Source organism: Centruroides sculpturatus, unplaced genomic scaffold (genome assembly GCF_000671375.1).
Source record: "Centruroides sculpturatus isolate CEXI.00-Female unplaced genomic scaffold, Cexi_2.0 scaffold1228, whole genome shotgun sequence".
Classification (NCBI taxonomy): domain Eukaryota; kingdom Metazoa; phylum Arthropoda; class Arachnida; order Scorpiones; family Buthidae; genus Centruroides; species Centruroides sculpturatus.
In genome coordinates, this window is record NW_019385452.1 from 203,426 (window position 1) to 216,238 (window position 12,813).

The 12,813-nt window shown below is 26.6% G+C and overlaps 1 protein-coding gene across 1 annotated transcript in view; it reads right to left on the reverse strand.

The window, feature by feature from the left end:
• Positions 1–8,320, reverse strand: part of LOC111639141 (nose resistant to fluoxetine protein 6-like) — a 47,449-nt gene extending 39,129 nt beyond the window's left edge. Inside the window, exons 1-7 of the mRNA XM_023384930.1 lie at positions 7,939–8,320; positions 3,207–3,442; positions 2,990–3,104; positions 2,825–2,915; positions 2,664–2,752; positions 2,284–2,445; positions 2,107–2,200 (exon numbers count right to left, since the gene is read on the reverse strand). Of these exons, the coding sequence (XP_023240698.1) occupies positions 2,107–2,200; positions 2,284–2,445; positions 2,664–2,752; positions 2,825–2,915; positions 2,990–3,104; positions 3,207–3,442; positions 7,939–8,218 (1,067 nt within the window). The 5' untranslated portion in view covers positions 8,219–8,320. The remainder of the gene's footprint in view (positions 1–2,106; positions 2,201–2,283; positions 2,446–2,663; positions 2,753–2,824; positions 2,916–2,989; positions 3,105–3,206; positions 3,443–7,938) is intronic.
• Between the last annotated feature and the right edge of the window lie 4,493 nt (positions 8,321–12,813).

Below are 12,813 nucleotides of genomic sequence, written 5' to 3' on the forward strand. Positions count from 1 at the left end.
AACGAAAATGAAAATTTGCTTGATAATTCAACTACGCTTGTTGGAGAACAATAAAAACACTACACTCAACAAGCCACCAATAAAACTCAACTGCCTAACCTATAACCAAAGTCTCCTTTTAATTTGTTTTTAAAAAAAAGCGCTTGACAAACTTGCCCCGCATGCCGAAGTTGCCCCGGTCTTTCCTATAACTTAATTCATATAAAAACAAGTTAAAAGAATGCAAAAAAAAAGCTATTAAGCATGCATTTCTAAGGTCATATTCAAAAATATGACCTTAATTTTGACCTATTTTATATTAAAAAAAATTACTTTTCTATGCGTTTAATATAATTTTACTTACAATCAGTACACACGTTTATTGTTTAAATAAAATATTTCGGCGACAATTTCAAAATTTTATATCTTGTTAAGTAATTACAGCTTATTTTAGGAATGGAAAACAAAAGATTTGAATTACTACTATAATTTTTTAAATTAAGAAAATATTAAATTTGTCCTTTCATTATTGTATAATGTTCAGTTTACATAACATTATTAAATAGCAATTTTCTATGCAATTATACAAAATATTTATATTATTATAAAATGTTTTCTTTAAAAAAATTTGAAGTAATGAACTATGCATTTAAATGACGAGTTTAAAAGGAACAGTTACTTGCTATCACACAGAAACACAAAAACACATATACACAAGGTACACAGTGAAATCTCGTTATAGTGTCCTTCTAAATAGCGTCACTCTCGATTTATTGCCAATTTCAGATGCAAACAAGTGATGTATATCAAGGTTTCACTTGTTATATATTAAGGTCATGTATGTACTGTACAGCGAATCCTTGTTAAGCACTTATAAACTCTGCTATATCTTTATGTTTTACATAAATATATATATATCATATACTCTGTATTAGACCTAGAAACTCATGCCACTGCTGCTAGTGTTGGAATATACGTTGCATCGGGGTCAGCTCGGTCGGAACCCGTTCACAGTGTACTCATAACTGTTTATTTTTATGTATGGAACTGAGTGCCTCACTACACTTTCAAAATTTTTTTGCGGTTTGTATTTTATATTCATTTTATTTGTTTCAATTTTAAATTTTCATCGGGTTTTCCCCCCTTATTGATGCTAATGCGTATTGTAATTACATGTTTTGAAACTGTCATCTTGTTATTACTCATAACCATGATAATTAATACGATAAACCTGTTTAAACAAAAAAATAAATTATTCAAAAATTGGCATATTTATTGTTTTATTATTATGTTTAAACCTTGATTTTCTATTATTAGTCTAAATAATATTTATTTATTTTTTAACTTAGCCACAGTACTTTTTGGGTCCGCGAGCCACTACTAAAGTTTAGCATAATGTAATTATCTCAATTATGTTTTTTCCCCCTTAAGCTTTATCCATAATTTATAACGTTATCTTAAATCTGTCAATATGTATTCAATTTGGAACTCGTTTTTTACAGACTTTCTAAACCCGAAACAAGAATTTTCCTAGATTTTCCCTCCTCAAATTTAATTCAAATTTAGATTTAGTTTAATCTACTACAGATTATCAATGAATTTAGTATATAATCAATTAAATTACGAAATAATTATATTAATTTTCTATGATTTGTTTAATAGAAATCATTAATTAACTACGAAAATAGATGAATAAATTTCGTAAATCTGGTACAAGCACTTAGGCCACACAATATCTTAATTTTTGATTCTTAGTGCCCACAAAGAGCTTTTACCTTTTTAAAAGTGTTCACAAATAGCTCTTAACCTTTTAAAAAGTGCCCAAAAAGAGATATTTTACCTTTTTAAAAGTGCCGACAAAGAACTTTTTAAAAAAGTGACCTGAATCCACTTTTCAAAGGCTTATTGTGGACTCAGGTCACAATAGCCGGATGGTTAGAGAAGAATCCGACATATTTAGGAAAGACCACCCCCAAATTTCTAGGTTTTTACGCACCTCTGGATAGATTCGGAGCCTTCCAGAGAGGTAGGTTGGCATCTTAACCTCCTCGATCATCCAGCCGATTAATTTTTATTTAAAAAATAAAATATTTTTATTAATTATAATTAATAATTAAAACAACAAACCTGAGTAGGAAAAATGAGTCTATGTATAATGAAGCGTGCAAAAGCAATTCCGCAGGTGTATAGTTCGGTAAACTGAGAAAATTTAAAAGTCCACCTGTAAATTTAACCATATAAGTCCATTGTCCATTTAAATTCCATAAAAATAAGTTATATATATATAGAAGTAATAATACTTACTGAATATATCCAAATCAAAATTAAATAAGGAATAAATAAGAATCAACAGTACACATGAAATAAATCTAATGCCATGTAATGCCGATAATTTCTCATGATTGAATTTCGTAAGAGATTTTAATGAATTCACAATGGAAAATGCTTTCACGTACTTATCTGCAGCTGAAATTTAAAATATTCTAAATAATTATAATTTAGTTAAGATNTATATACGGTCATTAAATTACAGAAATTATGTTAAATCACTCATATTGACCATTGTTCTTCGAACCATCATCAATTATCAAAGCATTTTAATTATTATATTGTTTAAAATTTACAATAAATATCCTTATTTAATTATAATTTAAAATATAAATTTCATATTATAAAACACTTACCAGTTTTTATTTTGAAGTGTTCGCTCATCATAAGCCAATGCCATAGAGTCGCAATTAAAACAATTCCACACACAACAGCTATAGAATATCTGATTAAAAATATTAATATATTTTAAAATAAAACCATAAAATAATTAATTTATAATGGTAAAACATCTTACGAGCAAATATGATGAACAATATCCAACTTTTCTTCAGTATAAATTTCGCACCAATCAAGTTTTATTTTTAAGAAATCAGTATTTTGTTGCACTGTAGAAGACATTTAATTAATGTCAAGAAAATTATACATAATTAACAAGCATAAGATACTGTAAAGTACTCACTATAATCAATCACAAGACTTATATCTTCCTTGGTACATTTATCAGGTATGCAAATGTCATAACGTAAAGACAGATTATACATGAGATGAGCATAGGAAGCAATAAAACGTACAAGCTGTAATTTTATTTTTTAAAATTACATTTCTATTATAAACTGCATCATAATGTATATATATATATATATTTTACAAAATAAAGATTTTATTAAAAAATTTACCGTGTCTTTTTCTTTGACAAAATCCTTAAAAATTGGCATAACTTTTTGCAATACAATTTTATCTGGTTTCGGTGGAAGAGCCGGTTTTAAACTAATTGAACAATATTGACCTTTAAAGTATTCTTTGCCACTTTTTTCGTTCTTCGAAACTGTACTTAAGCACTGTTCGTAATTACCATACATTGAAAATGTACCATAAAATATTCCAGGGAATGGTTTACCAAATGCATCTAACACTAAAAAATTAATTGTTAATAAAATTAATATTTAAATTCATGCAAATTTATAAATGAAATCTAATAGTTTTTTTTAAAGATTTGCTCATTGATAGATAAAATTATAACTTAAATGTTTTACTAGCATTTTACTATTGTTTAAAGATATATTTGGAAATATAATAATTTTTAGGAGATATTTTAGGTATTCTATGGGCATACAAGAGATCTTACACATTAATCTTTCAACTGCTAACGTCAGTATTTTCAAACTTGGCCTTGATGATATTAAGAGGAAAACCTTGCACACTTGACAATTCTCCAATTATAATTAAAAATAATTATTCTTTAAAATTTTGTATAATTTAAAAAGTGAAAAATTCGAAAGTTTTAGAATAAATTTCGATTTTATCAATACTACATATAAATATATTCTATCTTTACAATTATTTTTGCTACATTTAATTAATAAACGATTTTGTAACGTTTTTAAATAACTTTACCAAAATATTTAAGATTTTATAGTTTTTTCGTGTATTTTACTTTAAAAAAATCTCTATCAGCTTTCTGAGCACTCAGAGGACCCTTTAACAACCCCATCCTAGGTTCTGTTAGCCCACAATGGGACAGGCCAACAGGGAAGTGGGAAATTGATATATCAGGAACAGACACCCTTGAAAAAATTTGGTGTTTATTGATTGTCTAGATTCAATCCCGGATCCCCAAAACAGCAGTCTCATGCCTTAATTTAATCGCCTCGGTTATTCAATCAGCTTTTACTTTAAATTTGTGTCATTTTTATTTTCATTTATAAAGACACAATAATATCTATATTAAAACTGTAAGGAATATTAATTAAATGAAATTAACCGCAACATAATTAAAATTCTCATCAGAATTAATATATTGTCCTTTAAAGTTGACCTTGAAGTGACTTTCTGCTGATTCTTTATCTAAAAAAAGTAAATACCACGAAATTAAAATATAAAAAAACAAAATTAAATTGGCGAAGAACCAGAACTTAATAGATATACTCAACATCAATTTTGCCTATTATGTGAATCCGTGCTTGATACTGAACAGTAGCCTATCAGTCAATATGGACAATAGAAGTCCAGCCGAATAGCTTATGAAATGCAAAATTAAAAATCATAGCTATATTTATACTTTTCTTGTGGTTTAAAAACAAAATATAAATTCTCTTAACATATATTTACACAAAATGCCATTATGACTCCATAAATAACTGGCATGTATAATAGTTAATAATATTTTTAAAGCACGACATAAAAATAAGCACAAGAACACCATCAAAACTATCAATCTGCACTACGCTACAGAGTAATACTTAAAGCATATTAGAAATTTATGGCTTATACGGGTATCAAAAAAAGATTTAGTAGATGAACACTTTATACTTTTTCATTTGCTCTTTTTTTCTCTGTGCATACTAAGAGAACTTTTTCCCATATCCATCATAAATTCGGCTAGGGTCGCAATGGGACCGGGTGGTGAAGGTTAAGGTCTTCCATAGGGAAAGCTAGGGATTTTACCAAGTCCGGAGAAAATTTAGGGGCCGTAGTTATCCTTATAAATTAATGCATGTAGATTTTTAGTAAAAATAGAATTAATTTAAAACATAAGTAAAAAATACTGAGTAAAAACAGCTTAGTAAATATAGATCGAAAGATCAACAGTTTGTTATAAAAATAATCCAACAGAAACCTGGAATATTTGAGAGTTTGCGACTCAAAGACGTGAAAATGGAAGGAAGATATGTGAAACACCTGTAAATATCGAGGTGAAGATTTGGCAAGATACTAATATGTGCAAGTCAGTCATGATACTAATATACAATATACAAAATTATTAATATTACAGAAACGGATAAGTTTTGAACCTATGCTTTCTAAAGTCTGGTTTTACTCGGTTTGGAACGTGTCATCTACTATATAAATGTTGAATACTATCTAAAACACCCAATATTAACGTTTAATCTTTATCTAAAGTTTATCTTAAATGCACAGTGAATATATTTTAATTATTTAATATTTATTGTAGATATTCTTTCGTTGACTATGCAGAAAAATATCTTTAAAATCTATCCATTAAAGCAGTTAAGATAAAAGGAATATTTGATATTTATTATTCAAGTTAACTAGTTTAGGCCCTATATAAGATAAAAAAAAATAAACAATTGATGACCCTTTCTGTATTACGTAATTAATGTAAAAATATTTTAAACTTTTAAAAATAATTCTATATTTAAAGTATTTTTAATATTAAAGCAACGAATAAAAAATTTAATGTTTTCAGTATTTAAATAATAAAATCTAGAAAATAATTAAATCTAAATTTAAAAATCTAGTTTATGTTAAAACTAAAATGAAATTCTCAAATACAAAAAAATGAATTTAATTAGAAAGTTGAAGGTTTAAATAGCGACATTGTAAACGAACATTAATAATAAAACTCATTAAGAAGAAACGGATACATAAAAACAAATGCTAAAATTAAATTTTAGTATAGTTTCAAAGTAGAATAATTAAGTAAAAACAAATTCATTTTCTTCCCTCCGGTAAAATTTTTATTATTCATGTAAACAAACAGCTGATAGACACATTCTGAGAAAATTCACTTGAAAAACTTCAAAGAATCTTCAATGAATTCTTTAATTTGATTGGCTCGAAAATAGTTTAAATTATACATTTTAAACCGGAATATTGAAATTCTATGAAAAGGAAAGACGGATACATGCAAAAGGATGTGTAAACGTGGATTATTCCGCTATTAGAGAAATTATCAATAACAAAAGGAGGAAGAAAAACTTGTCTCGTGTTTTAAGTATCTTGTAAATCCTGTATAAAACGGACAGGTAATCCAGTATCTGACATTGTAATTCCGTCTACCTTCCTCGTTTCTGTAGTGGGAAAAAATCACTCACTCGACCTTGAAATGAGTAATTAAAATGGTGTTTTTATAGTATTAATCCATGTCAATTTCTATATCCTATTTCTTATATGAATTAATTAAACGTTTATTGCATGTTTAATCGTAGTTAAACCTGTGTGTCTAGTGACTTACTTACACACTGAGTAACGTGAATAATCAGTAATATTTGAGTAAAATATCTATCTGTTATGTACAAAAATTATTAATATTTACCTGAATATTAATAATTTTTGTACCTAAATATTTGCCTTAAGCCTTAATCTCATCTTAATCTTTTATAAAATGATATACCTTGACCAACTTTAAACCTTTTTATTGCTTTAAATGATATCTATAACTCCAAGGATATACGGCGATAAGTTAACCTATCTTAATACAACCTTGATTTAAAAATTGTTAAAGTTTTTTCTGTTTTTTTCAGTAATGGTTTATCGTGAAAGATAATACAAAAGGTCTTGAACTGTAGGAATTTTTGGGGGATTAAAAAAACCTTAATTACGTCTATAAGCATTGTTTATGTTTCGCAGCTGATTAAAGCTTGCCATTGCTCATATAGGTTACATTCATATTCATATTTTAAATTATGCAAATTAGAAGTTGTTTTGGACGCTGAAAAATTGACTTTTAGGATAAAATTTCAATGTTTAAATTGAATCAAATGGATCAAGGTTCTGGATTTATTTTTTGTTTAAAATAAAATGTCGCCGGATCACAACTTCTTCGCAATCTTTATTAGGAAAAAGCATATCAGTAATTTAAATTATATTTTAAAATATAAAAGCCAAAAGAGAAAATAAATCAACAACTTTTAAAAGGAAAAGTGTGATGAAAAAGTTACGAGAAATGTATATTACTCGAGAATTGCCGATTTCATAATAAAAATAAGTTTAAGATAATTAAACTTCGTACTTAAAAATCAAAAATATTTGAATTTTATTAATGTATTTTTGTCAAAAAATTGCACAATAGGCTAATTCTTAAACGTCTGCAACTCAACTAACTAATAAAATTACGAATAAACATAATTTTTTAATAGTTAAAACGTAATATTTAAAGAAAAGGAAAGTAAGTAACTCCCTTTATATTGACAGGAAAATGTAGCAAAAACATAAAAAGTTAATGAGTATGCACGTTAACATTGACACCAAAAATACCTTTAAACTCATAGTAACTGTCAGTTTAAAATATTTAAAAGAACTAGTTAAAATATAACAAACATAACGTCGCTAATAATGAACAAGTGAAAATGAATAAGGTAAATGCACGCTTAACACTAATTTAAAAATGGTAAAACGTAGATTTAAAGTAGGAAAAATTAGTTAAAATGTAGGCTAAAGCATAATTTTTACATTCACGAAGCGTTTTTATATCATTAATTAGTGTAAAGACCCATATAGAACTATATAAAATGCGAATTTTATGTGATTTTGCATCCTCGCGCCTCAATAAAAATCAGAAATTTATTTTTAAGCAAAGAGAGAGTTATAATATGCAAATAATATCCTACATTTTTATATGTTTGTAGATAAATAAATAAATATTCCTTTTTTTATTGTTCTACTTACGTTCAACGGCCGACATTTTCAACTTTCTCAAATCGAATATCCAGCGCATAATCGAACTTTGACATCCAGAAGATAATTTAATTTCCGAGATGAGCCTCATTCCATAAGGTAATATTGATTTTACAAGAGAATCGACGAGTTTACTGACTGATTTTTCACCTTGTTTCCATATCTCGTATACTTTTTCTTCTTCGGTTAAATTACGATTTTGTATCGAATTACCGTAAACGTTCACAAATAATAGAAAAATAACAAATATAAAAATAATTTTTCTCCACATTTTGCTTAAAATCTTCTCGTATATTCGGTCGAATTAAGCCTTTATGGATGCTCCCCCAAAGAAAAGTAAGCGGTGAGGAATCGACCACGTGACTGGCCCGTAGCCAGTTTTCAAGAGAATGAATGCTTAAAATCAGATGCTGAGGAGTTTGCGCGTAAACTCATTAGCGAATGTTCAAGGATATTACGTGCAAAAGTTACCGGTTTATCTGGATATTTTTTGCGTTTCCACAACCAAGGTTTTCTTATTTGTTGCGAAAATTTGGCACTGAACATTATACACACGCGTTTAGAATAGTGTATTAATATTTGAACACTTAATGTACAATATTGTAATCACTGATATATTGAAAAATCAATCCCAAACACGTGTTTCTTCAAATTAAATATGCTTTTCTTGAAAAGAAAGATGAATTTTACATTATCAATTTTTTTTTTCCGCTGAAAGTTTATTAAAAATACACATATATACATTATATATATATATAGATTAAAATTTTATTTTATTTTTTAAATTTTGATTGAATTTAATTTGAAAAATCAATCAAACATTTACGATCAATCCCCCCACGACCTATCATAAAATTGTGTTATTCGATTCTAGTAATTGTATTGTTTTCGATATGTTATATAAAAAATAGCAATATACTATACTATAATAATATATAATCGTCTATAGAATTTTGAATTGTTCTTTCTAAGCAATGTACAGCTAAAAATTTAACAATAAAACCAATGAATTTTTATTTTATTTTTAAAAATAATTTTTCCTAAACTTGTATATTTCTTAAATTAATTATTTATTATTACAATTAAACCTATATACTTTCTAAATTTAAATTTCCTGCTTATTTACCCGTCCTTAACCAAATTTCGTCACCTAATACACTTGTGACATCAGTAGTATCATCACTAAAGATGTACTTTTCATGTCCATTTTAACCTTGTAACCAACATCTAATTTAAAATAATAAAAGATATTCAATGAAATACACACATTAATGGTCATTACTTATTTATTTATTTTCCTCCTTACTTTTTATAGAACAGAAAAAAGTCTCCGTACTAGGAAACGTGGGGCATAAGAAACGTATTGCTAAGTATGCAGCAACAAGAGTAACAATTTCGTGAAAAATGATCGGTAAAAATTAGCCGAAATTGTCATGAAATTCCAACAAGTTTTACTTTTCTCGAAGGTAAACTCTAGAGGAAATGATTCTAGAATATATGCATAATTATAAAATAATTAATTGCTTTGTTTAATATAAAGTATAGAAGTATTTTTATTAATCTAAAAAACAAATCTAGTAGTTTACAATTGTGCAATATTTCCTTTAGAGCTTAGAGTTATTAAATAGCTTGTATCAGATTAAATTAAAGGATAAAGGAAAAAATTTGCTTATGTTCTGTACACTACAGTACAATTATTATTAATTATCTGATCATTTTTAATGAATTTTTTAATTTACACATTTCAAATAACTTGTTATAAATTAATATATATAATTATTTTGGATTTTATAGAGTTTTGTAGATACATTATATCAAAAATTAGCTTATATTCTAAATATACCTTATTCATTTTCACTCGTACTCATTAAAGAACAATAAAGATAACTGAATAAGTGTCATAAAATGTTAATACTAAACAGAACATTCTTATATTGGCTATGTTTAAGACTATAATTATACTATATTTTAATATTTATTTAACATATAATCTATACATGTCCTCAATGTTTCTATTGAATTATTATAGATTACTTGTATAATACAAGTAATCTATAATAATTCAATGTTTAATTCAATAGTATAAAATAGATTTTAAATTGCTAAAATCATAAAAAAAAATTCGACAATATTCTCTATATTTATACATTTTAAACGTAGGATTTATATAAATAAATGTTATTACATTAACACACACAAACACACACACATATATATATACAGTAAAACCTGTCAAAACTGGAAAAAATATTCGGTACCGTGCGAATCCGGTTTACACAGATTTTACTGTATAATCATTTGTTTAATATTACAATCGAATCTCCTAAAACGGCCATCTCTAAACGGCACTATTCTCAGGTACTGTATGTTATGTTACATACAAAATAATCTCCGAACAACGGCCATATTTTAATGTTTACGTCAGTGGCCGTTGTTCACAGGTTTTACTGTATATTATGTAATATTAAAACTATTAAATCAATGAATATTTATAACAATTTTTAAATAAAGTATAAAAATTTAATTAAACATCTGAAAGTGGTTCATATCAAAGATATTAAAACAATGTAACATTTTATGACCTTATAAGAAATTTATAAAATATTATTTAATTTTTAACAGAAAAATTTGATATTTTTATTTAAAAAATTATTATTATTAAATATATTAATTTGGGTTTCCTTACAAGTAAAGAAATTTAAAATAATTTTAAGTGGTATTTTTAGCGTTTAATTCTTATTTAATTATAATCTACTCTAACGTATTTTAAACTATACATTAAAAAAGTATACAGTAAATTTTATAAAATATGAATAAAAATAATTATAAACAAATTTTTTATATTATTTTATTGCTATTTTTTTAATTTTTATTATCAATCTTGAGAGCGTAGTACGCTGCTTAAGTAGATAATAGGGTAAGTGTGAGAAGTTTTATTAGTTGTAAAGCCTGTACTGCATTTAACATGGAGTCAAATAAACTAAGGAAATACGTAACTTAATTACCGTAATTACTTCCCTATAACTGGTTACCTATAAATCTCTTCGATATTGTTTTTCCTATACCTTTCCAGTACTTACACGTGTACACTATTACGAGAGTAACGCTAATAGATTTATTTTTATATTAAATTTTTCATATTTTAATTGAAATTTTAAGTCAACATTTTCATAAAAATGATTAAAATTTACACAAAGTTAAAAAGACTAAATTTACTGAAATATTTTCTTCTATAAAATAATATTTGACCTCGTTAAAGGCTTTGGACGTACGCTAGAAGTGGCCAGGAAGGATTGTTAGAAGGTCTTATTCTGTAAAACTGCAGTAATTAATAATAAAATACTCGATAAAGTACCTTCATTCAACGCTATCTAATAGTATATTTAGCTGCCAAATGTGATCAACTCTGGTATTGTACTGTACATTTCAGATAATACATAAATATTTCCATTAAAAAATTAGTACAGAAACTGAACAATACGGCTATTTTTGGCGCTGCGAGAGAGGGGGGGGGGAAACCTAGTTTAATTTCTGGAGATATTTGAGAAGTGTGATTTTTCGAGAATATGTTGCAAATTTGGCAGTCCTTGAAGTACTACGTTGCATGTGAAAAGCATCATGTAGAATCAATTAATGTCAGTCATTTAATATATTGCTCATCACCTTTACGTTTTACACCTTCAAAAAGGAATTTCGTGAATACTGTTCAATGTGTTCTCCTTCAAAAAGGAGAACACATTGAACGGTATTCTCTAAATCGCTAAGGTCTTTGTATACCACGAGTGTCATGTACTGTACAGTACAAATGAACTGTTTGCTGTTTTCAGCGCCAAAAATGCAGTAGTGGTGAGCTTCAGTATTAATATATTTTACGGAAATGTCTTCCTCGTGTCCTGATATGTCACCATAACAGATTTGATTGCATTTTGACTGCTAAATATCTTTTAATTATGATCAACGGAAGTTAACAGAGGTTATGAAAAATTTCAGTTTCTGATTTTGCATTGTTAATTTTGCATTCAACAATGTTTATTATTTTATAAAATAGTAGCAAATATAATATTATATTTTATATTAAAATAATATAANACACTAAAAAATTAATTGTTAATAAAATTAATATTTAAATTCATGCAAATTTATAAATGAAATCTAATAGTTTTTTTTAAAGATTTGCTCATTGATAGATAAAATTATAACTTAAATGTTTTACTAGCATTTTACTATTGTTTAAAGATATATTTGGAAATATAATAATTTTTAGGAGATATTTTAGGTATTCTATGGGCATACAAGAGATCTTACACATTAATCTTTCAACTGCTAACGTCAGTATTTTCAAACTTGGCCTTGATGATATTAAGAGGAAAACCTTGCACACTTGACAATTCTCCAATTATAATTAAAAATAATTATTCTTTAAAATTTTGTATAATTTAAAAAGTGAAAAATTCGAAAGTTTTAGAATAAATTTCGATTTTATCAATACTACATATAAATATATTCTATCTTTACAATTATTTTTGCTACATTTAATTAATAAACGATTTTGTAACGTTTTTAAATAACTTTACCAAAATATTTAAGATTTTATAGTTTTTTCGTGTATTTTACTTTAAAAAAATCTCTATCAGCTTTCTGAGCACTCAGAGGACCCTTTAACAACCCCATCCTAGGTTCTGTTAGCCCACAATGGGACAGGCCAACAGGGAAGTGGGAAATTGATATATCAGGAACAGACACCCTTGAAAAAATTTGGTGTTTATTGATTGTCTAGATTCAATCCCGGATCCCCAAAACAGCAGTCTCATGCCTTAATTTAATCGCCTCGGTTATTCAATCAGCTTTTACTTTAAATTTGTGTCA